General features: G+C 33.7%; 3 protein-coding genes across 5 annotated transcripts; 1 reads left to right on the top strand and 2 right to left on the bottom strand.

Annotated features, from left to right (window-relative positions):
* Positions 1-227: 227 nt before the first annotated feature.
* On the top strand, positions 228-4,091 carry LOC144556611 (uncharacterized). Its single transcript, XM_078304991.1, has 10 exons — positions 228-642; positions 1,389-1,467; positions 1,585-1,679; positions 2,044-2,148; positions 2,247-2,326; positions 2,415-2,505; positions 2,598-2,705; positions 2,887-2,973; positions 3,209-3,277; positions 3,661-4,091. The coding sequence occupies exons 1-10, from the start codon at positions 412-414 to the stop codon at positions 3,802-3,804; spliced, it is 1,089 nt and encodes a 362-aa protein (XP_078161117.1). The 5' UTR covers positions 228-411; the 3' UTR covers positions 3,805-4,091.
* A 1,646-nt stretch (positions 4,092-5,737) lies between these two features.
* Positions 5,738-7,862, bottom strand: LOC144556948 (salt tolerance receptor-like cytoplasmic kinase 1). The gene is made up of 2 exons (XM_078305460.1): positions 7,375-7,862; positions 5,738-6,496 (listed from the first exon to the last, which is right to left on the bottom strand). The coding sequence occupies exons 1-2, from the start codon at positions 7,778-7,780 to the stop codon at positions 5,847-5,849; spliced, it is 1,056 nt and encodes a 351-aa protein (XP_078161586.1). The 5' UTR covers positions 7,781-7,862; the 3' UTR covers positions 5,738-5,846.
* A 5,867-nt stretch (positions 7,863-13,729) lies between these two features.
* LOC144557289 (membrane protein of ER body-like protein) lies at positions 13,730-21,933 on the bottom strand. Of its 3 annotated transcripts, XM_078305849.1 has the most exons (10): positions 21,569-21,933; positions 20,126-20,278; positions 19,388-19,828; positions 18,895-19,164; positions 18,310-18,414; positions 17,774-17,890; positions 17,581-17,679; positions 15,537-15,734; positions 14,869-14,930; positions 13,730-14,408 (listed from the first exon to the last, which is right to left on the bottom strand). In XM_078305849.1, exons 1-10 carry the CDS (start codon positions 21,852-21,854, stop codon positions 13,935-13,937), a joined length of 2,205 nt encoding a protein of 734 aa, XP_078161975.1. In that variant the 5' UTR covers positions 21,855-21,933; the 3' UTR covers positions 13,730-13,934. The 3 variants fall into 3 exon arrangements, with proteins under 3 accessions (XP_078161975.1, XP_078161976.1, XP_078161977.1); XM_078305850.1 differs by lacking the exon at positions 20,126-20,278 and having other exon boundaries at positions 19,388-19,834; XM_078305851.1 differs by lacking the exon at positions 20,126-20,278 and having other exon boundaries at positions 13,731-14,408.
* Between the last annotated feature and the right edge of the window lie 2,128 nt (positions 21,934-24,061).

Raw genomic sequence — 24,061 nt, 5'->3', positions numbered from 1 at the left:
AGATCTTTGATCTGGATAATTCCGAATCATTTCCAAATTGTATCCGAATTATTTCCAAAGCACAAATTTTTAACCTCGCGAAACCGAACCCGAATAATTCATTTGTCATTATGGTACTAAAGTAAATTTACAGGGATCTCTTACATGTTTCTGCTCATACTATTTGCCACAGTGTATCTATACTGCAGTCTTTCCTGCTCCAGGACTTTCGCTGTTCGTCTCCTTCTCTCCACAATCCACATCATCTCCCCCGTACACCTACGCCTCTTCTCCTCCTTAAAAAAAAAAAAAAATTACATTGGAAAAAACGAAGTAAAAGAGAGCTAAGAGAAAGCCTCAAGCGAAAACCCTTCTCTTTCTCCTTCTCTGTCTTGTATACGACAAAGACAGGGACAAGAGGGAAGTGCAGAAATGGGGGATTCATTGAATGCTAGCTCGACTGAAGATTCGCTATTAGAGGAGTCTGTACGGGCAGCCGAGCAAGCGCGGGAGCTCCAGGACGCTGCGGCGGCGCTCATGTCGCGCACATGGGCCGACGAGCAGTCGGTTCGCCAGCGGGCACTCGCCATAGATTCCGATCTCAAGCGCCTCGAATCGGTTTCTAAGAAAAATCGTAGCCTTGATCCAAAACTCAAAGAAAAGGTTCGATTTTTGCTTTTGTAGAGATTGCTGATTTATTTGCTAAGTCTCTGGGGATTGGGATTGTTCTATGAAGTCCTGGATCTTACGAGCTAAAGCCACTTGGTTATGTACAATCTGTCCCAATCTTCAGTGAGTGTCACATATTCAATATAGATAGACTATTCCTCAAACTCTTTTTCTAAGTCCATTCAAAACCAACAATGCAATTATGGAGAGAATTAATCGGACATTGAATAGTTTTGGCTGATGACATGCATCTCCGAGATTGTCTTGTTCCTTGCTAAATAAAAACAAGGATGATGGCTACTTCTCAAATCTTCATTTTTTATTTTTGTTCTTGATCATGTCTGCAACTAATTTACCTGATTTACACATTCTGAATGGTAGTATATACACTAAATGTGTCATTAATTGGTAATATATTTGTGATATGCACGCACTAGAGACTGATCCACCATGTTTCATGATATTAACAACTAAACAGTTCATGCAAGTAGTTTAGAAACCAAAAACCAATTCAGTTCCTATTTGAGATTCAACTGGCGTAGATCGGTACAATATCAGTAACAGACTTTACTGGGATGAGCTTGAATTCATGTACATTAAATTGTTAGAAAAATCTAGCTTCTTTGCTTACCATCTACTTCAAAGACAAAAAAAGTCATAGCAATATTTTAATTGAATTCCACTCTCCCCTTAATTTTTATCTGTTTTATTTTTTATTTTTGTCACATTTGATTAATCAGATTGAGGAGGAACTCTACCGGGCTAGGTGTATTCTCACTGATGGAGATGCAGCAGTGCTTCTTCCAAACAAATCACATGGTTTTCATATATTTTCACTCGTTCCGTTTTTTGGAGTCTTGTTTTTTGTTGTGTTCTGATGTACTCATGTATTTACACTCTCTTTTTTCTTTTCTTTTTTCTTTTTGGGGATATAAGGCCGATTTTTGAAGATGTTCCTTGGTCCCATCAATGTTCGGGCAACACGCAAGGAGGTGCAACTTAAAGTGAAGGAAGAATACAATAGCTACAAAGTATGTTTTATTCTTCTTCTGTCTCTTTTGTTTCTCTGTTTGTTTTTTATGATGGATCAGAACTTGGTAACTATAACCTAGATTTTAGTAACAGCTTATATACTGAAATTTCCGCTGGTACAAATCCTAAGTAGTATGGTAAGACTTCCGTAACTGTTCAGCTTTCCCTAGTTTAGTTGATATAACCAAAATTCCTTGGAATGAGCATAAATTATATTTGTTCCATTGTTAATTGAGCATGTACCAGAACTAATGAAGTATGTATGAAATTCTGAATGGTATACATGGTAGCATTTATTAGAAGATAGTAAATTCCCACAATTTCAATATTTACCGAAGTGACCTAATTTATCTCATTCTTCAGGATAGAACAGCATTTTTGTTTCTTCTATTCCCATCATTAATTCTTCTACTGAGAGGTTGGATTTGGGATGGCTGCATGCCAGCCTTGCCTGTTCAACTATACCAGGTATACTAAATGTTTCTTAACAAATTTGTTACCTTCATAATTATTATGACGGAATAATACTGAGGCGCTAATGCCTTTTGTCATTAATGTTTTGAAAGGCTTGGCTGTTGTTCCTTTACACAACCTTAGCTTTGCGAGAGAACATTTTGAGAGTAAATGGAAGTGACATTCGTCGCTGGTAAATGAATTAGTTTAATCATTTTTATAAGTAGAGATACTATGTTTCATATCTCAGATTATTTTAACATTGAAATGGTTTACTTCAGGTGGATATACCATCACTATTGTGCAATGGTAATGGCTCTTATGAGCCTGACATGGGAGGTAAAAGGGCAACCTGATTGTGCTACCAAACAGGTATGTGCTAATTTATTATTTCTTTTACCAAGTACATGGCTACTATATATTACGTGTAAATTTTAATTTGTTTCAACTTTTTGCGATTGTAGAAAGGGGTGCAACTATTTTTGGGTTGGGCAATAATGCAAGGATTTGCAATGCTTCTCCAGAATAGGTACCAGCGTCAGAGGTTGTACACTCGAATTGCTCTTGGCAAGGTACTCATTTACCCCCCTTGACTTCTCCAATCTTTAGTAGATTAAATAAAATATTATATCATGATCATGAACAGGCAAAGTATCCAAAATAGCCCTCCTAAGATCTGATTTGTCGACTAAGTCTACAACTTTTTACACCTTTATTTACTTACGTTTTTTTCATATTATGCAATCTATGTAGGCAAAAAGAATGGATGTAGTGTGGGGAGAGACAGCTGGTGTTGAAGGTCAATTGCTGCTTCTTTGCCCCCTTCTCTTTCTTTTACAGGTACGAACCCAGATTTTTGTTTCTAATATATCAGAAGAGTTATTGAAGAACGTTTTGAAAAATATATTGAAAACAAACTATGTTCTTGCAACATGTGGGTCCTGTCTAATTGAGTTATGATTCATTAAAATGAAGAAATGAAGAGTCAGAAATTTTGTCTTGCGTTCGCTCACAGATTTTGTCAAGTTAATGCTAAAGAAATTTAAGCTCCACTGTGAAATTGCTTTTTTTTCAGGGATTTGAGGCATATGTTGGGTTGTTACTTCTCAAAACAGCTTTAGACAGTGGTATCCCTGAATGGCAGGCATGTTATCTATATCATTTTTAATGCTTTAATTATTATTTAGTATCTTGGTTGGAAGTTGAATATGCCATACCTCCTGATACCATAGATGATCCGCAACGAAGTATGATACCAGCAGGTCCAGCACTACTGCCTTGCTGTTTTTTTTTTTCCCTATTGTGGACCCAAATTTATGTCTAAGCATCTTTGAGCATTAATAAGGCATTGGAAAAATTGATGGCTTGTACCTTAACTGTTACTGGGTGATTCAGAATGAAAACCATGGCAATAATTAATAACATCACCTCATAACAGGCAAATTAAGAAAAAAAAGGTTAACTGGTATTTTTAACAAAGATTTATATCTTTTCTCAATATGTTTTGTTTTATGTTTGATTTTATAGCCGATAGTTTGTGGGATCTTGCTTATTGTGATGGCAGTCGGTAATTTCATAAATACAGTTCAGACCCTAATGGCCAAATCACGCTTCAAGAAAAAAATGAAGAGGACAAAGAGCAAGCAAGATACAGTAGAAAAAACCAACTAAAATCATCACTTGAAAAACTGATGATTTTAGTTGTGATCCTGTCCCCCTTGTAAATCATTTGATTTTTTTGTTCGAAATGGGTTTTTCTATAATAAGTTATCTCTCTGGTAGAAATCTTTCTTCCCAGGTGGTGGGAAATGTATAACATTATTCAATTTTTGTGAGCTAGTTTGAATGTTATCTGTGCATACTATTGGGTAGAGTTATAGAGGCTCAATTGAACAACTGTATGCAAATGCCATACTAACTGCATGCAAAAGTGGGAATAGTAGCCTCTTTTCATGCTTTATTTGATGTACTTGACATTTTTTGTTTCCGCATTTGTAATCTGTGTTAGCATCCTTTGCAGTCTTATGGAGGTCAAAATGATTATCTGATCAAATTACATGGGAAAAGAAGATAGAAAAAAAATGATATGGTTCGTTGTTTTGGTTATTAATCTCGGACTGATTGAAAGTGAGCTGGTTTTGCCTAGGATACGCAAGGCCCAACTTGCGCATGTATTTGTACAGAGAATACGAGTGCCAAACCAAGAAATTATTTGCTGAATAAAAAAAAAAGCAACACCTAAGTTTTTATTGCTTTGATCTCTACTTAGTTGGGATTTAGATTAGTGAAAACAACATACAATACGGATACTATCATGCCATTTTAGTTTTTATGGCACGGCTGTACAGCCGTACAGGTAATAAAAATTGATAATAATTATGCATCTATAACTAAGTTATAAGTTAACGGTTGAATTATGTTAGGATATTGCTTGAATATTCTTAGGTAAACAATAATTTTAACCTGGATTGACACTTATATATTAGAAATTAGAAGCTTATATTACATTCATACTGATACTTCAATTCTAATCAAAATCAAATATACTAAAAATGCTATTTTAAAAAAAAAATGTTTCTTAATTTCATCGATTAACGTTATCTATATCCAAACTCAAGTCACTTCTAAAGAGGTTGATATTATATTTTTATGGAATTTTAATGGTTTTATCAGATAAAGATGCCTATCTCAATTTAAAATGGCGGCAGACGAAGTTTTCTGTCTAATAACAAATAACGCCTTGCATCTCTACTTCTCACTCTCTTTTTTCATCTAAGACCATTAACAAACAAAATTAAATGCTTATCTCCTTCTTCTTTTTTGAGAAAAAAAGGTTTATCTAATTTTCAATTGACTGATCCTCAACTAATCATGCCAATTATGGTCACCGTTTAATCTCAAGTGCGTTAGCACCGAGAGAGCCTATTACACATTTGGTTTCCTTCATATTTTTGATGGGTTTGCTTGGAAGTAGGTAACTAAGAATTAAATTTAAGTTCTACCTGCCCACTGAGAATCAATTGGGCCAATTTGAAAATTTCTAGCCTATTGTAACATAAAATCAACAAACATTTTACTAAGTAAACAATAAGATAGGTAAGCTGTTACATTAATAAGCTACTACGTCAGCAAATTTTATTATCAATTTGGTAGGATTAATTTGAAATGACGCACTAAGTTTTGTTGAGGAGATCTGCTCCTCTTCATAAAACAATTGCTCCACTAAACTTCAAGCAGTTGAATTGTCCATTTCGTTCTAGTTAAAAAAAAATATGTTCTGGATTTGAAAGTTACCAAACCACATTAACAATAAATTTATTATGATTTGATTACTATGATACTCATTACCTGAGCATATTTACAAATTAAGAACCAACCGATTTACATTTTTTAAATAAAAAGTGAGATGCATGTGCCCTCTTTAGCAGTTTTGGAAATAAACCTGCTGTGATTCAAAATCCACCCCTTCTTTTTGTTTTTTGAAATGCACGAATCTCAAAATCATTTATTTTTCATACACAAATCTCCAAATAAATAAATGGATAGATTTGGAATAACAGGGTCTGTGATTCCAAAGAATCACAGCAGACTTGTATCCACCACTTTTACAGTGGATCACTGGCCATCACTTGCATCAATAAAATGGAATCAAATATTTGGTCACTTTTGCCGGCCTCTTAATTTGAAGTTAGCACAAAGTTTTACCTCCAATTTCAATCAACGGTCAAGATGGCCGATCGCACTTTTTCTCGCATCACTGCTCTAATCTCTACCATAGAAGGTCTGAGACCGGGCTGCAGCCTGGTACACCTAACTGCTAATGCTGCCATTTGCACTGCCTCGTCGATATTATACTCTCCGTTCAATCTTGGATCCATCAAGTTCTGCAACGCCCCCTCTAAACAAGGCAAAATCTGAGCCGTTAAATTTCGTCCGTCCGATCCAACTGCTGGCAAACCAGTAATGACCTCCAAAATCAAAACTCCAAAGCTGTACACATCAGTCTTTTTCGAGAGCAATCCTGTTCGAAGATAATATGGGTCAACATAACCTGGTGAGCCAACAGCAACCGATCCGCCACCTGATCGGCATACAGCAGCTGAGAAGCCGGCACTGACTGAGCCAAAGTCGCAGAGCCTGGTGTTGAGCTGGTAGTCTAGGAGCACATTTGTTGAGGTGATGTCATTGTGAACAATAGGTGGATCCATGCTGTGGAGGTGTTCCACTGCATCGGTAAGTTCGAACAAGATCCGCATACGATTCTGCCATGTCAGCACTTTGGCACTTTCGCCTCGGTTGCCGTGCAGTTTGTGGTGTAAGCTTCCATTGGGCAGGTACTCAAGTATCAGTGCCCCTTCTTCCTCTGACAGTACAAGTCAAATTAACAGTTTATTAGCTTTTACATTTTTAGCTCCGGAAATTTTTTATTTTTATTTTAGTAAAATTTGTAACGTTGTACACTTACTTTTACTTTTTATGATAATATCTTAAAAATATTTTTTGAATTAAAAATAAAGCTAGGCTTCCATTGGTCAAGTATATTTGGAATCTGATTTTAATAACTATTAGAGGTCCCACACCATCCAACTATTTATCCAACTATTTAATATTTATAAAGATATTTCATTCGATTTCGAACTAGTGACCTCTCATACGGAGAACATTACCTTTGTTACTGTCGGGGTTAGTTCCCTTGTAATATTTTCAAGGCTCTCATTTGAGGGATTCAAATCTGCTCATTTTCTTGAGAAAAGGAGCACCCTCCTATTCTTCAATCCGAACCGTTCAAAATCGATCAAACGGCTCTAATTAGTTTTTTCTTTTATATCAGTATAATCTATTAAAATGAATTAGATCTAATTGGAGCCGTTTGATCGATTTTGAACGGTTCGAATTAAAGAATAGGAGGGTGCTCCTTTTCTTGAGAAAAGGAGCAGATTTGAATCCCTCATTTGAGGATCGGTGGGCCCACTTGTCAGTGATTTGTTGCGTAAACTATGTAACAATCTCGAATGGAGGATTGGTAGTGGTGTATTTACGATTAATTCTTCTTAAAAGTTCTTATTTTCAATTTTTAATTTGGTGTCTTTTAATTCAAATTAAAGCAAGAGAACATGCACACATGGCACATGTGAATTCAATCCAAGCATTCTTATATTTATGCAAATAACTCCTGAATTACCGTGTATGAACAAAAATTGCACATAATTAATGTTTATAAAAAAATAATCTTAATGTTACCGTGATCATCTGAAAAGCCATGGAGGCGAACAATACGAGGGTGCTTTATTTTGCGAAGCAACTCGAGCTCTTGGCGAAACGCTCTGAGAAGCCGTTCACCACCGCCACACCTATGTACCTTCACTGCAATAGGCTCAAATGATCCGGGAAGGGTGCAAAGATACACCGTACTGAACCCGCCTTGACCGACCACCGGCACACTGAAGTTGCTGGTGAGCGACTCAATCTCGGCCCACTTGTACCGGCATATCTCATCTTTAGTACTCTCGGCCTTCTCTAATGCACTTGTGCGGTCCTTTCTGTGGTGGTCATGGCAGCGTAAGTACAAGAAGAGAAGGATGAGGAGGGTGGAGGTGAGAATAAGAGCACAAATGGATACTATTCCTATAGCCAAGGAGAGATGCATGTTGGTTGTGAAGGTTTTCTTGGTTTAGCTAGTGGAATAAGAAAGAGGAATAGTGCAAGAAAAGTGGGAGAATGTAGGAAAGGAGAGCAAAAATTTAGAGGAAAAAAGGTCAGTGTATTTGTATATATATGGATTAATCTTTAAAATTAATTGTGGAAAGATATGCTGAAATATTGACCGGTTGTTAGTTGTTATATTCCTTTTATATTACAAAACAGTAAAGTTTGACAGATTAATGAGAGGTATATGTCCTTGGAAAAGATAGTAGTTGAGTTTGAAGATGACCGGAGATTTTTATTAATACCCTAAAAAAAAAAAATGTTTACAATGACTTTTCTTTTTTAAATGCCCTAACCACCGGGGCAGTAAGAATCAAAGTTATCTTTAAACTTGTGATATTTAACTGACAAATTAAATCAAAGTTATAAAGAGTTACGACATCACTCATAAATATATCAAATGTCTTATTTTTTGACATACACCATAAACAAGAAAACTAAAACTTCACAAAATTATTTAAATGAAAATATTAAGATATTTAAAATAAAAAAATAAAAAATAGATGATCACCCGGCCTATGAGCGGTTGGGTCCCTAGTGGACCGCCCCTGCCTCGGACGATTGGGGCATTTAAAAAAAAAAAAAAGTTGGGGACATATTTGTAAAAACTTTTTTTTAAGGGTATTAATAAAAATCTCCGGAAGATCACAATATAATATATAATATTCATGTTGCTGAGACAATATGAAATCTCAATGACTGATGTAGGTAAAGCCCATTCTTTGCAATGTGGCTGTATTAAATTTAGTTGCTGGGGCCACAGTAGATCATGTTGTAGATTGAATAAGGTGCGTGACTGTATCTTGTTGTTGGGGATTAATTAATGAATTATTTTCATTGCATTATAAGGAATTACATGAAGGAATTAAACTCATTAAGGGCCTGTTCGGCTGCTTTCCACAAAATATTATTCACGTGGGAAAAATAAAATTCACTCAGACTAAATCTTTTTTTCTTACATGAACAGTAAATTTCAGTTCAAAAATTTTCTATTCCCATTCCCACTGTGCAGCTAAATAGGTCCTAAATAAATGGCCATAGTGGGCTATATATTATATATAATACTGTCGTCATTATTGGGAAGTATATATATTTTAGTAAAATATGTATCCACACTAGAACTCTTTAATTTGTAATATATATTTTGTAACAATAGAACATGCATAGTAGAATCAAGATTTTCTTTTGTTTTTCCTTTGCAAATCAGAATATAGAGTACATATGGATTATGATATTAATTAAGGAGACGTTATAGGTAGAATGTTTAATTAATGGAGTTGTTACAATACAATCGTCACCACGCTTGTAGTGGTTAGTAGTTACACACAACAATTGGCCCATCAGTCGTTGGATGATATTCTCCAAAAATACAGGAAAAATATATGTGTTGTACTATGCTCAAACAATATGTGCCTGATCAGTTTTGTCACCAAATTCTGTTAGAAAGATATATAATTGATAACTAAAATATAGTTATCGTTTCAATTGTGATCCTAAATTATTATTGAATATTCCCTTGCATCCAATTAATTAACAATAATTATTTAGAACAACGTCCTAGTGGGGCTTAACATGTCCATGATTATGATAATTTTTGCTAAACTAAACCAAGCTTTCCATTGAGACCATTCCACCTAATAACAAAGAATAACTAAATATAAGATTATGAAATCCTTTCCCCCATTTTTTACTTAATTTTTAGAGGAGACGATCGATACAAGGATATACAAGAAACATGGGAGGCAAAATATACAAAAAAATTGAAAAAAATAATTTTCTCTGTAAAGGAAAAAAAATGTTCACTAATGAATGGTAGAAAATTAAAGTATGAACGCCTTTACTGTAGGCGGCGGAGTGGCTATGACATCTGGGCCCAGTTTTTTTAATGCTTTGGATTTTTATATCTCCACCTTGCGCGCCATTAGCTCTTAGCGGCCTGTAGAATTAATTAGTTCCAAATACGAATATTATTGTAATTTATAAGCCCCATTATTTCAGTTAAATTGATGTATGAAATTTGTGCTCAAAAGTCAAAACTATCAAGTCCCTAGCGCCAACTGAGAAGATATATTGAATTTAAGTGAATCCGACTTAACTCCTCAACGTTAGTTGATCTATATATAATATATGCAACAATTTTATTATTGTTATTTTTGATAAAAATGGGAAAAACTCGCATGTTTCATTGAAACTGATATATAGTTCTCAGTTCTCCTATAGTCAGGGGCAGACAAGGGGGGACGGCTGCTCCCCCTGAATTTTGAGTTTTAGTAGTGATATATCGGTACTGATCGACTTTGTCTATTTCTGAAAAAAAAATTGCCCCCCTCTGGGTGTTTGATTTGTAATTCGGGTTAAATTTAGTGTTAAAATCAAAATAAATTTTGAATTATGATTGATAATTAGAATTATAAGTTAAAGGATCAGAAATTATAAATCATAATATTGAAAAATATAAGTCAAAACATTGTATTTTTAACGAGTACCTAATTAGTTAATGGGTTTAAATCCGATTCGATATTTTTTTGCCCTCTTGACGAAAATTCTGAATCCGCCCCTGCTCATAGTATTTAATTAAGATATGAAACATATCTAGTATCAAAATATAACGCAACTTTTAAGCATACGTATATTTTCAAAAATATAACTACATACCTATAATTTTATGTAAGATTTTAAGAGAATACGATACCATTGTACAATGGCAACTGAAATGTAAAAACCAACATAGATTGTTTTAACGCAATATTGCAATTTTTTCTGCACAAAAACAAATTATACAAACATAAAAGACTGCACAGTAAATACACTAGATGGATATCATCAAAATCAGAAGTCAGAAGTCTGATTGTAAATTAAAGAAGCTAACAACTGTTGTAATTATTGCAATTCATACAAATAGTCTTCTATATTAACTGTCTGCACTCTATTAAATTTATATATAAGAATTCGCTACAGAGTTGGTCCATGGGAAAGGAGACAGTCAGACAGGTTGGCTTTTCAGAAGACTAGCCTCATCTTTTGTTACTCATCACATGCGCCTAATTACTTATTCTACCATTTCTAGATCATATTCTTTCCATTTCACACTTCCATATAAATTCTCGAATAATCCTATTCATTGGTACAACTCAGCACTGCGGCAACAGGGTAAATTACTAATTGATAAAGAAAGAAAAAAATTATTATTTTCAACATGATATCTACTTGCACCATTTGTAAGTTACAACATTTTACAACAATTCGGTTTTGCAATTTTAAAAGTTCAAACCGTCAATTCAAACCATTCAACATGAATCTATATTAAAATGTGCTTGAAGATAAAACTTTATATTTTTTTTGAATTTTTTTACTATTTATTAAGTATTTTATAAAACTGTTGTTTTTTAGTTGTCCAGAATTATCTAAATATAACAGTTTTGTAAAATACTTAATAATTAGTTAAAAAATTCATAAAAAATGTGAAATTTTATCTCCAAGCACATTTTAATATAGATATCATATTGAACGGTTTAAATTGACTGTTTAGACTTATAAAATTGCAAAACCGAATTGTTATAAGATATTGTAACTTACAAATATTGTAAGTGGATCCCTTCTCTTATTATATATAAGAACTGTCAGAACTATATGCATATAAAGGAATATCTTCATCGGAAAAGTTAATAGTATTGTGTTATATGCATAAGAACTTAATTAATTAATTAATTAATGACAGGCCTAGATCAAGATGCAAGACTTGAAAGAGATGTTAATGGGAAAAATTGCAAGACAGTTTGGTATAGATAGTACTTTGGCAATTCATATCTTTTTAAGGAGTTTGGCTACTATAACATCAGTGTCATTTCAGCCTATATAATACCAACTCTAAAATCTATTAAATCGACTTCGAACGACTAATCCAAACCGTTCAAACCGATTTACATTATAAGTGATGTGTTTACATACAAATTTTTTATATTTTCGAGTTATTTTAGTATCAAATCAAGTGGTAAAAATATTGAAAAATTAATGTATTAAAATTAACTTAAAAACTCACACATTTGACCGCTTAACTTAATACTAAATAAATTCAAAAAGTTATAAATTTTGCATGTAAACGCACAACTAATGAAGTAGATCAGTTTGAACGGTTTGGATTCACCGTTTGAAGTCAATTTGATAGGTTTTAGAGTTAATGTTATATAGGTTGAAATAACACTTATGTTATACTAGTCAAACTCTTTTTTAAGGTCAAAGTCATTGCACACGGAATAAAATAACTGAAGTTTGGTAATGAATTATGGATGAGAAAGTCAATAGTAAGTCTGGATAGCTTTTGGTTTGCGAGAAAATTAGAGCATAGACACACATGACGTTTCAACTAAATCATTACTTAAATTAGTACAGTATTTTTATATTAAATAGTAGGTAGTCATGCCATTTGGTGCATTGGTAAATTTGCTAATCATTCATCTTAGTGTTATATAGTGACATCAGGCATGCATTAATTGACTTCTAATTTTTTAAGTATGCATCCAACTGGATTTGGTTGGTTATTATGTATATCTACGAGCCTAGAGAGGTACCGCACCTTAACTAGAATATTCAAAAGAGAATCATAATAATTGTTTGTACCTAAAGAAAAAAAAATACCCATACCGCACATAGTATTATTTATCAGAGGAAATCACTTGATATTTTCTTATAATAACTCGACAATCTATAATATTTTATATTTCCTATATTCTTTTCGTAAAGTGATGATTTTTTTTAATTTACTAATTTTGATAGCATCAAACAATACATAAATTATGTAAAATTTGATTGTTAAGTATCTGTATGTCTAATAACATACCTATAAATTTAACTATCTAATTTTCAATGTTACTTGAAATGATCCCCTGTATTTATTTGAAACACACTCCCTCTCTGTCAAATTTACAAAATTCCAACCTAACAGTATTTTAGCCGACCAAGATAAAGTAATTTCTGATAATTCTCTGTCAAATGCCGAATGTTTTTTGTGTGTGCCGAATGTTTATTTTTTTGTGTCAACCTATTTTCTGATAATTCTCTATCAACCTATTTATTTTTTGTGTGTGCCGAATGTTTTCTTTATCAGAAATTACTTTATCTTGTGCGGGGATTACACGCACATCGTTTTATTTATTTATTTATTCTCTCTGCTCCTTTTATTATGTTTGAGGGAGATACTGAAAAGGTTGAGATTCTTCCACATTGATTATTTAAAAACTTTTGACAGTACTTCTATAAATCAAATTAAAAGGATCTCAAAAATAGAAAACTAAAATCGGGAGAACGGTATGTATCAAATATTATCATCTCAATGCCTGGTCATGTGTACTTTTGAAACGCTATGTATTAAGAGGAGGGATCAAATGCCTCTATTTTTTGTCTCCATCATGCCATCATTTTTAAAAAACTTTCATAACTCAAAATTTAAAACTTAAAAGTCAAAATAAAATTATTAGATGCAATCTATCTTATTTTCTCTATGTGCTCATAAAAAATTATCACATTTCAATTTTATTTTTATGTGAATCAAAGAGTTCAAAAATCAACGTCTATAAATCATTCAAATTAATACATTTTTTACAATCTCTTAATGACAATCAAAATAAAATTAAAATGTCATAACTTTTTACACATACATAGATAAAATGATGTAGATTATGTCCAACGATTTTATTTTGACTTTTAAGTTTTAAATTTAGAATTATTAAAGTTTTAAAAAATAAAAGCGTAGTGAAAACACAAAAAATAGAGGCATTTGAACCTCCTCGTGTATCAAATATTTACTTCAGGTAATTAAAATCCATCTCAATGCTTGGTCGTGTACTTTTGAGATAAAATGTATCATCTAAATAATCTGAAACCAAAAGTGCACCAAAAATAACGTTCCAGAAAAAAGAAAAAAGAAAAATAAACTCTTCCGACAAATAAGTTCTCATGGACCATATATATTCCTCCTAAAACAAAAAGAAACAAATCTATCCGACCCAACACAAAACCTGATGGAAGCTTCTTAAAACATTACTAAAAAAAAATAACAAAAAAGGATAATTGTTCCCAAAAAAAAAATTAAGAAAGTTCTAAAAAGAAGCCCAAGATGGTACCCGCAAGTTGGTACCATCAATTATATTCGGTGGAGAAGGCGCCGGTAATGAACCTTGATCAAACAAACCTAAACTCTCAATCAATTGTTTCAGCAACATACCAGCCACATAAGACAAACCTGAAGCTGAAACACCAATGGTGAGATAATAGAGCATTGTAGTAAAGTACGTCCTGCGTGGCCTTGCGTGCGCCTTTCCAATGCTGAGTATAGCAATGCAAACAAGTGAAGTTATGGCAACTGCTATCAGTTTGTACTCTGAGTCGTCTGTTTCTCGGAAGGTGAAGCCGTAGACAAGAGGTGGTAAGAGGCCGAAAAATATGTAAGAGACTACAGCTACTGTTGCGTGCAGCCCGAAATGGCCTTTTCGACCCAATAAGGCCCAGTACCGGCCCAATTCATCATGATTTCGATCGTCTGCCTCATCTTGTGCATGTTTCAATTCTGAAAGCTGTTTTCAAGGTGCTTGTGAGATAAGTGAATGATTTTTCTGTTCATAGAATATAAGATTCTATGAACATAATTTGTTTTCATAATAGAAGAGGACAAGGATAATGGTGGGCTAATGTTTTTAATTGAACAGTGGGCTAATGTTTTTAATTGAGTAGTGGACTAATGTTATCATTTCTCTGTTGAACTTTTGAAATTTCTAAAAGATATAAATGTCTTCAAAAAATTTGTGGTTGAGATAATGTTTCTGACCATTTGCAATGTTAACATAAAATATTGCAAATTTTTCCACCAAAAGTTGCAAAAATGCCCAACGGATAAGCAGTATCAACTGCACGGCATACCGGACTACCAACCTGATAGAATCATATTGTATCTGGTATAAGGTATCAATACACATAATATGTCTTTGGAGGCAACTGTGTGATTCCCGTCTGCTACCAAATTGCAAAATCACTTACGTCATGAATGATGAGAATTAGACCGCCGATTATATTTGCAGCGGCTAGAAGAACAATATTCACTGCATGAAAAAGAAAATATATTAGAAAAAACATATCGAAAATATCCAAGTAGGAGTAGAACTAGGGTGTTCTTAAGTTCACCAAGCTCCTTGGTGAACTTAAGTCTAAAACCTGTCAACTCGGCTTCAAATTACGAATCCGAACCGTTGAGACTCACCTATCTTACGAGTGATGCGTCTACATGTGAAAATTTTAAACATTCAAATTAATTTAGTATAAAGTCAAGCAGTCAAAATTAGAAGCTTAATAAATTAATTTTGGTGCATTTATTTTTTTGAACGTTTTTTGACTGCTTGACTTTATACTAAATTAATTCAAATATTTAAAATTTTCACATGTAGATGCATCACTCGTAAGGTAGGCAGGTTTCAACGGTTTGGATTCGTCATTTGAAGCTGATTTGACGGGTTTTAGACTTGAGTTCACCAAGGGACTTGGTAAACTTAAGAACACCCTAGTTCTACTACAATAAGAAATCTACAATAAAAAAGGAATGAAGCATCATATTGTGCAATAAAATTTATGTACCATCCTTAAATAAATTTGGAGCGGTTTTAGACAGGGGAGGGAGTGGAGGATGGGGAGTGACAAAAAAAGAGACTTACATGTGGAAGCACCAGTCGAAGCTGCTGATGAAATGATACAAAGGCCTGTGATGGTTTCAACTAAGCCGCCATAAACAATTGGTTTTAGTATATCCCAATTATTCATATTTATTCCAGGGCAGAAACATTCCCTCGGTCGATATTTCGGCATGTCTATAATTGTTTCCTTGGGTACAGTAGGTGTGACTTGAACAGGTCCTGTTGAGTCAAGGGCACTTTAGCCATTTGCATTTATAGATAAGAGCTTTATCCGTGTAATCAAAGGGGGAGGTGGTATAGCTGTATATATAATTCGGCAACATACAAGTCTCTGGGTACTTATATATATAAATATATGAATTAAAGGCAAATCAATATTAAAATTAGTCAAGCTAATGCTTGGCTGGAATAATACTAAGCTCACAAGGCAAGGTCAATGAATATTAGAATAGGGGAGGTCAATTTCCGACCTGATCCATTTTCTCATTGGGTTGCTCAGGTACGGGTCTAGATTTTATGACCCGTTCCGGGTCGCAGCGGGCACAGATCAACCCCCCCCACCCCCCAACCCGGTTATTTTGACTTGCTAAATGAAGAAACAGATTATGATATGCCTAATACCTGCCCCGACACACTCTACATCTTTTCAAATTGTCAGATATTATCGACTATAGGCATTTTCTATTATAGCCTTGTATATTTTTTATCAGAAATTTGTTTGCTTCGTGATTTGTTGAACATGGGGATGGGAGTACATTGTGATCATTTGTTTAGGTACCTTTAATGTGGTGACACATGCTTTGTTCAAAATTGAAATCCAAATTAGTTGACCATTAACTTGTAATGTTATTTATGAAATTTAAAAAAAAATGATATTTGATTTTGCAGCCTGTTAATGATTGGTGAATTTATTAGATATTAGTCAAGATATTTTATATTTGTTTCCTAGTGAAGGGTTATATTTGTTAGTCTCAAATACATATTTGAATTTATTCTTCTTCTTTTTTTCTTTGGATACAATACGATATGTATTCACTGTTTAAATTCAGGCAAAGATGAGTCCAACTTTTAAACTTAACAAGTTCAGTTTGCCTCTGGATCTCCCCAAATCCGGTTAGTTGTAACCTCCATTAGAGAAGAACCAGAGAGAATTTCTTAAAGGAAGAAGAAAAAGTTTATAGACAAAAAAAATTGCATTCCTGGGGTACAGACTAACTATCCCAACAAAGTTTTTGGTCTAATGAACAGTTTTTAATATATTTTTGAGAAAATTACAGTTTTTAATATATTTAATATATCGTCCTATTTTGACAGGTCTGGTCAGATATTTCATGAGCTGTGTGTCGGGTCGGGTCTGACCAGAATAAAAACAATAAAATAATGATGACCCAACCCCACCCTGACCCATTGACACTTAATATTAGTATTTGGTACAATAATTGGATAATGCTTCCATAAACATTAGCACGTCTACATATACAATGGTGGTACAGCTTTTGTCTTTTAGTTATTTATATTATCAAGAAAGCATCAAAAGGAATTGAAGGGTCAACTAGAAGAATGAATAATCTTCTACACTAAGAACACAGAACTGTTCAAATAAAATTAATAAATAGATCCAAGATAGTGGATTTTATGTGAAAGGACGTGGCTACATCAACAAGTAGTCATATTGATCTCTTAAATAGTTAAATTATAGCCAACTGATTCCAGAAAGTTCAATTTACACAAGGCACATGTGATCCAAAGGCAAACATTTTTGCTCACCTGTTCCATCGTCGATGATTATACAAATATAGTTGTAAAAATCTTACCCAATAGTTCATAGGTCTGGAAGTCAAATATCACTTTTCTACAATATTGTACTTTTGAGAACCAAAAAATGAAAATTTAAAGGCAACATGATCAATTTCTACATAATTTAAATCTTCCGCTGTTGGTTTTAAACTAAAATAAAGTTAAACTATATAAGACGTCAGTTGGTTGTGTTGTGCTAAAATTATTTTGGTTTATTTACCGAAAAGCAGCATTAAAATGATTAAGAAACCCATAAAATATAGCATACCTTTTACTTCTTGAATCTCAGTTCTCACATTTACAGTGTTTACAACTCCAATTGGATCCTCTTGTTTGGTGGCAATATATGATAAACCGGGCATCTTAGCTGAAACAAGGAAGCACAAAAAAATTTGGTCAAAATGGGTAATCATGGAGCACAAGTTCACCAACAAAATTGCACATAACTGAGGCTCACGTACCTATATTAATTTTCGTAACAGATGTTTCAATCTCCTTAATTTCTGTTATTTCAGATGCACTTGTTAATGAACTCACTTCGCTACATGAAATTGCATCAGTCTTCTGTTCTTCAATGACTGAAACAAAAAAAGTGGTCACCACACATTGTATATATAACACAATTTACAAGGGTATACCAGTTACAGGTACCTTTATCATGTGGTCACTACCAAAATTGTATACCAGTTAAGTGTCATTAACATCGTAGATTTATCGAGACTTCATTTTGGATGATGATAACTTTATGAGAAGAAATGAAAGAAAGCATCCTGTTATAGGAAATTCCGGACTAAGGTACAGTGCTAATTTCAGCATTACAGCCTGCTGTTTTTTTTTTTTTTTATTTTATTTGTTGGGTTCCGCTAAACTAAATTCATGTTTGAACAACTTGTAAGCATTTCATGTTTTAATGATGCAAGTGCCCTTTTTTACTGGATACTGATTTGACAAAAGGATGCTAAATGTGAAGATAACAACTTTAATAAAATCTAAAGACCTGATGCAGTGGTTTGCTTGGCAGCTATGTTTTGGTTTTCATCATATTTTTTAATTTCTTCCTGTCTCTCTTTCACTACTTTGAGTGAATCATCATGAACTTCATCTGCACAAACATTAAAAAACAATACAAAAGTTGAAAATGAGAAAGGAAATCTGAGCTACCAGAAAAGGAGTATTGTCAGTATACATCAAAACACCAAATTCACCACTGCAACTAGAACAATATTACGTGCAATCGGATCCAAAAGAAGTTTCCATGTCAAAAGAATTCAAAAGCTTTAACTCAGGGCATCTCTATTCCACTAGACTTTTAAGAATACCCAAATTACCCCTCCTTTTTCAACCTCTTAATGTTGAATAAATAACATGAGAGTAGTTTTAGCAACTTATAAAAGTGAATGGGTTGGGAGTGTATATAGGAATTTTTTAATAATTTATAGGTTTGTGTGACATTTTGTTTATTTATATGGGCATGCAACAAATTTCTTGTTTCGGCAGGCACATACTGGATATTTTGAAAACATGCATGGGGAGCAGAAATTATCTCCCTAAAAATATACATCTTAGTGTATTGTCAATATACCTTGCCGATTGACCTTTTTTTGGTTGACTCCAGGCTGGAAAAGGCCTGTAAACCAATTGTAATTATTGGCCTCAGAAGTCTGATTTGAAGTTATTTTGTTAACTGTGATTTGAGTCTTCTCTTTAGTTTCTAAAGCAGCAATAGACTGAATCTCCTCTTTAGTTTGTGTAGAAATTGTACTTTGAATCTCCTCTCCAGTCTGTGTAGTAGTTGGAATTTGAATGCTTTCCTTTTTGCCACCAAACAGATGGAATATGTCAAAACCACATTCTGTTGCCAGTAGAAGAATTAATCAACGAATTAGGGATATTGTGTTTTTACAATCTAAATTAAACATCAGAAAGCCCAAAGAATGATAAACTCTTTATAAAACTACTGGGGGGAGCCAAACCAAAACACTAGTACTAGACATCCCTGACAGTAAAGTTGGAGGATACCCAAAAAGATAACTGACAGTATAGATTAAAATATACGATCATTATGTTGTACATACCTGTTGGAATGAAGAAACTGAAGCAAGATAAGCACTTAAACAAGATATTTGTTTGCTCTCTTCCGTCCAGATCTTCATTTGTGGTTTCGATTTGGCCCAAATTTGGAAGTTTCTCAGGACGTGAGTCAGTTTTAACATCTTTAGCTATCCTTTTTCTCTTTTTCAGAATCACCCTTCTAGTTATGCATGAATTACAATTAGGGCAGTACAGGTCGTGTGTCTCTTGTTCTTCTAGAACCTTCTCTAGGTCAAACTCTTTGATGCTCACTGCAGCATTGCTTGTTGATGCTTTGTCGCTCGTTGCTAATGGGGGAGAATAAGATTTTGAATTTGAACTAGAACCATTCTCAAATAGTATCACTTTTGGAGTCGGTTTCTCTTCTGGAGCATCAAGAATTTGTGCAGAGGCCGTTCCATTGGCACTACTGTTTACATTTGAATCTGCAACTACAAAGTACAAATTAGCAGATAGAATTTTTGTTTTTTTTTTAGGAGATTGAAGTAGGTTCTTAATTGTTGAAAAGGTCCCAGAAACAAAGTTACTCAAAAATAAAATGCCAAAAGATACAAAATGGAATGGATGTTACAGAATTATTTATCATAATTGCTTGATTTCTGAACTAATACCAAATAACCCGCTATAATGTGACATTCATACCTCTACTTGTTAGATGCATGATTTGATCTTTTTCAGAATTTTTTTCAAGGAATTTCTTTTTTGATAACATAAACACAAACCTTTATAGTTTGGTGAATCAAAAAAGAATTGAAGAGGAGAAGAAGTTTCAACTTGAGCTGCTATTTCACAAAATTCTTCATGTTTTGGGATAGATTTTAAACTTGGACCAATTGATTGGTAAGTCCAATTGCAATGCCGGCATTTCCATTCTCCTTCAGTAAAATATTACAGGAAGAATAATTCATTTCCTCATATGGGATAGTTACTTGTACTATGAAAATCGCAAAATATGAAGAAATCATGTTAGGATACTTTTCAGAAGTTGCTAGAATTTCGTGATCTAATTGTTATATTGTGCTTTATGTGCTTCTTAACTTTGCTATACTTATTGATTACACCTTCGACGAAACAGGATAATTTGTGGGTTTTATCTCAAACAAGAAGTAATTTAAGAATGATAGTAAAAACATAATCTAATTTGAGAAAAGGATAATAACAGCATTGTAAAAAGTAAAGAGATTGACAACATCTTTTATGTTTATATATAGGAATTACAGATATCATATTAATTAGTTATTTTTGGTATTTGACTTGTACAGTATCAAGTAAACTATTTTCTATCTAATATCCATCACTGTCAGATGAGATATTGTTCCCATGAATTATGCCAAAAAATTTATTTGTCAGTCAGGAAGCTGGTAGCAATTCTTAACAATAGATTTATACAAAATTATACTACAAAAATTTAGAGATTTTGAGAAGTTATGCTGCTAAAATTATTAAAAACGTTTTACTTTACGAAAACTTATATTCATTAAAATCTCGAAATTCTGGACAAAATATGCTCATGGTTTTGTTATTCAGAATTTCTTACAAACAGGCAGCAACTAATGCAGACAGGCATGGCCTGTACGCTAAAATGCAATAGTTTTCTTAACACATAAAGTAAATACTTTTATTTTGATGTTTAATTGAGAAATCAGCAATTGTTTTGAAAGTTTTGATGGGTGCACTAGCAATTAACCCATACTTAAAAATTAAAATACATATTCTGATAATATTATGCTTTTGCAAGGCCTGACCGCCTGAGTGTAAAACTTGGGGCTCTTTATAGCACCTTTCTCTTCTTGGCATTTATACATGCATATCCCTTAAAAGCTAAGATTTAACATGAATACCTCCTCTTTCAATGCGGCAAACCATATAATTGAGATATCTAATTCGTTTTAACCATTTTCACATTTTTTTTCACTACTTGCAAAACCTAAAGGTTGCAATAAAACAATATAAATGGTAGTATAAAAGAGAAAATGTGTGGCCAAGTTTAGTTTAAACTTCTTAATGAAGGCAGTGAAATAGTTAACACTGAAATGGCAACATTCGGTTGGTTCAAGTGCATATCCACCACCACCAAATCAAAAACATTCGCATCAATAAATAAAAACTTCTCATGGGTATACAAGCATGAACTTCATTTCGTAACAAAGAATGAAAGAACTAACCTTTCTCTGAATCAAAATAGACATTCCTTTCCTGTTCTACTTTAATCTCCTCTTCAACTTTCTCTGACTCAAAATAAACACTGCTCTGCTCCTCAACTTTCTCCTCTTTCTTCAAAGAACCCCCGTTATTTTCTCTATTTACAAATCCCGCTCCGTTCTCTTTTTTCCTCCTCTCTCTCACCTCCAGACCGCCATTGATTTCTTCTTCCTCTTCTTCATGGATCTCATTTTCTTCCCTGTCTTCTCCTTCTCTCTCCCGTGGCTTCTCTGTTCCCTCCATCCTCATTTCTCTCGGTCTCTGACCGAAATTTACAAACCCAGCAAGAACAGTCAATATGCTGTGAAGAATGTAATTTTATATAGGAATGCATATATATATAAAATAAATAATTTGTCAACTTTGGGATTTAATGCAAATTAAGCCCCAGAGAATTCCGACCTTTTTAAAATAGCCGGGATGGTCCCTCTTCAATTAGTGAAGTAGCTCGCATTCAATTGGTACCGGTTCCCCTGGTAGAGTACTGTATTAAATAATAAATGGATACATCCATTTATTCAGAACTGGAGGGAAATATTCAAGACAAAAAGCTCCAGGCCATAACATAAAGTTATTTACTGAAATCTGTTTTTTCGGTTTCTATTAACCGTGAATTGTAACCATGGTTCAGTCATAGTTTGTATAGCTGGTTTAGATCTGATTTATTCTATAAAAGCATTGTAACTCTCAATTACAAATCAATGAATAGTTCTACAGAATATAAACTAATGTCTTCTTCTCTCTGATTTTATGCTGGATGAGAATTTCAAGGTTTATTTTATGTAGGTAGCTCATAGTTGGTTAAATTTGTAAAAAATTGGCTACTTAACCTGAGAAACGGAGAAGAATTTTTTTTATTATTATTATTTTGAGAAGCCGATTAGACGGAGAAACGTTTAGGCACTACATTTTTTATACTATTATTATTATTATCATTATTATTGAATTGAACAGGTCTATAATAAATTATTCATATTAGCTTAATGATCAAGTTATTAACTAAATCTTAAAGTATATATATTGTTTGATTCCATCTAAGATTTCTTCGCTATTAGAATTTCCAATTACCTCTTTGTTGCTAATTTTTCAGGTTCAGCGTTAGATTAAGAACTATCCAAATTAGATGAAATCATAGTTACTGAACTGAATCATAATTCTATTAATTTGAATCTTAGAGATGGTAATGGTGACGTTAACAGAGACAGATCTATGTATCGAGATCAATTAACTTCTATTTATTTTCAAATTTTGAGTTCATCTTATGTAAAATCAGCATATTTTTGTAGCGTACATCCATTTGACACTTTTAAAAAATATTATTGAAGTCAGAAAATAAAAGGTGTAGATCATTTTTTTTTTCTAAAATATTCAGTATTTCGTAAATTGTTTAGTCTCTATCAAATAATTTTATTTATAAATGTGGAATCTTAATGGCGTTATGTTGGATGACCAATCAAATTATAAATTGACTCAAATTTGATACACTTCTTATCTAAACAACTAAGAATACACCTATAATTTTATTTTTCCAAATTGATATATATTTTAAGATATCAAATAAATCCCCCATAAAAGTTGGAAGTTACAAAGAGGGGCTAGTGGTGCCACATAGCAGTGCCTGTATATTATATTATAATCGCATAACCTAATTCAACGCCTAATTAGTGCTGGATATATATACATTAATACATATTTATGACAGCTTAAGAGTTAAGACTAACTGATCTGAAGGCTTGGATTTATGTAGCAGTACTGGTGCAGTAGTCCGTATTGCATGCAGTGAAGATATAGTGTGTCATAACTGGGGTTGTAAACGAGCTGGCTCGGGCCGAACTGGGCCTTAGCTCAGCTCGTTTATTTTGGCCCGAGCCTGGACCGAGCGAGCTGGACCTAGGTCACCCGAGCCAAAACCCCTGGCTCAGCTTGTGACAAGCCAGCCCGAGCTAGCTCGCGAGCTGACGAGCTGGCTCGCTGGGCTTTATTGGGCTGCTATTATACAAATTCAAAAATAAAAAAATAAGAAATCTCATACAAAAAATTTAAGAAATTGTCCAGCAGGCACATCTTCAAGCAACTAAAGCCATATCCTTTCTTTCCAAACCGAAAATACATCAATTTTGCATAATTGCGCCTTTGAAAATGGGACTGGACTTAAAATTATACGGGACTAAACCCTAAATTCACTGTAGCTTAACAAGCCGAGCTGACCCCTGGCTCAACTCGTTTATTTTGGCCCGAGCCTGAGCCGAGCTGGCTCGTTAACAGCTCGGTCCACTACCGAGCTAGCTGTTAGCGAGCAAGCTAGAGGCGAGCCACGAGCGAGGCACGAGCCGCGAGCCGCGAGCTTTTTTGACAGCCCTAGTCATAACCCAAATAATTCGTTCTTTTTTTCGTGATGCCGAACTGAACGTCGAATTATTCGGTTGGCCGAACTTTGACCGAATTAAACCCGTATG

This window comes from Carex rostrata, chromosome 7, assembly GCF_964058835.1.
Source record: "Carex rostrata chromosome 7, lpCarRost1.2, whole genome shotgun sequence".
NCBI classification, from domain to species: Eukaryota; Viridiplantae; Streptophyta; class Magnoliopsida; order Poales; family Cyperaceae; genus Carex; species Carex rostrata.
This window is presented reverse-complemented; position numbering and strand designations above follow the sequence as displayed.

Excerpts from the sequence above, each read along its gene's own strand:
- LOC144556611 (XM_078304991.1), top strand. The coding sequence starts at position 412 with ATGGGGGATTCATTGAATGCTAGCTCGACTGAAGATTCGCTATTAGAG. Across the intron at positions 1,468-1,584 it reads TCTTCCAAACAAATCACATG|GCCGATTTTTGAAGATGTTC; the intron begins GTTTTCATATAT and ends TGGGGATATAAG. Across the intron at positions 2,327-2,414 it reads GGAAGTGACATTCGTCGCTG|GTGGATATACCATCACTATT; the intron begins GTAAATGAATTA and ends GGTTTACTTCAG.
- LOC144556948 (XM_078305460.1), bottom strand. The coding sequence starts at position 7,780 with ATGCATCTCTCCTTGGCTATAGGAATAGTATCCATTTGTGCTCTTATT. Across the intron at positions 6,497-7,374 it reads TGGCTTTTCAGATGATCACG|AGGAAGAAGGGGCACTGATA; the intron begins GTAACATTAAGA and ends TTGTACTGTCAG.
- LOC144557289 (XM_078305849.1), bottom strand. The coding sequence starts at position 21,854 with ATGAGGATGGAGGGAACAGAGAAGCCACGGGAGAGAGAAGGAGAAGAC. Across the intron at positions 20,279-21,568 it reads CTATTTTGATTCAGAGAAAG|GAGAATGGAAATGCCGGCAT; the intron begins GTTAGTTCTTTC and ends ATTTTACTGAAG. Across the intron at positions 14,931-15,536 it reads TTCGACTGGTGCTTCCACAT|TGAATATTGTTCTTCTAGCC; the intron begins GTAAGTCTCTTT and ends TTTTTCATGCAG.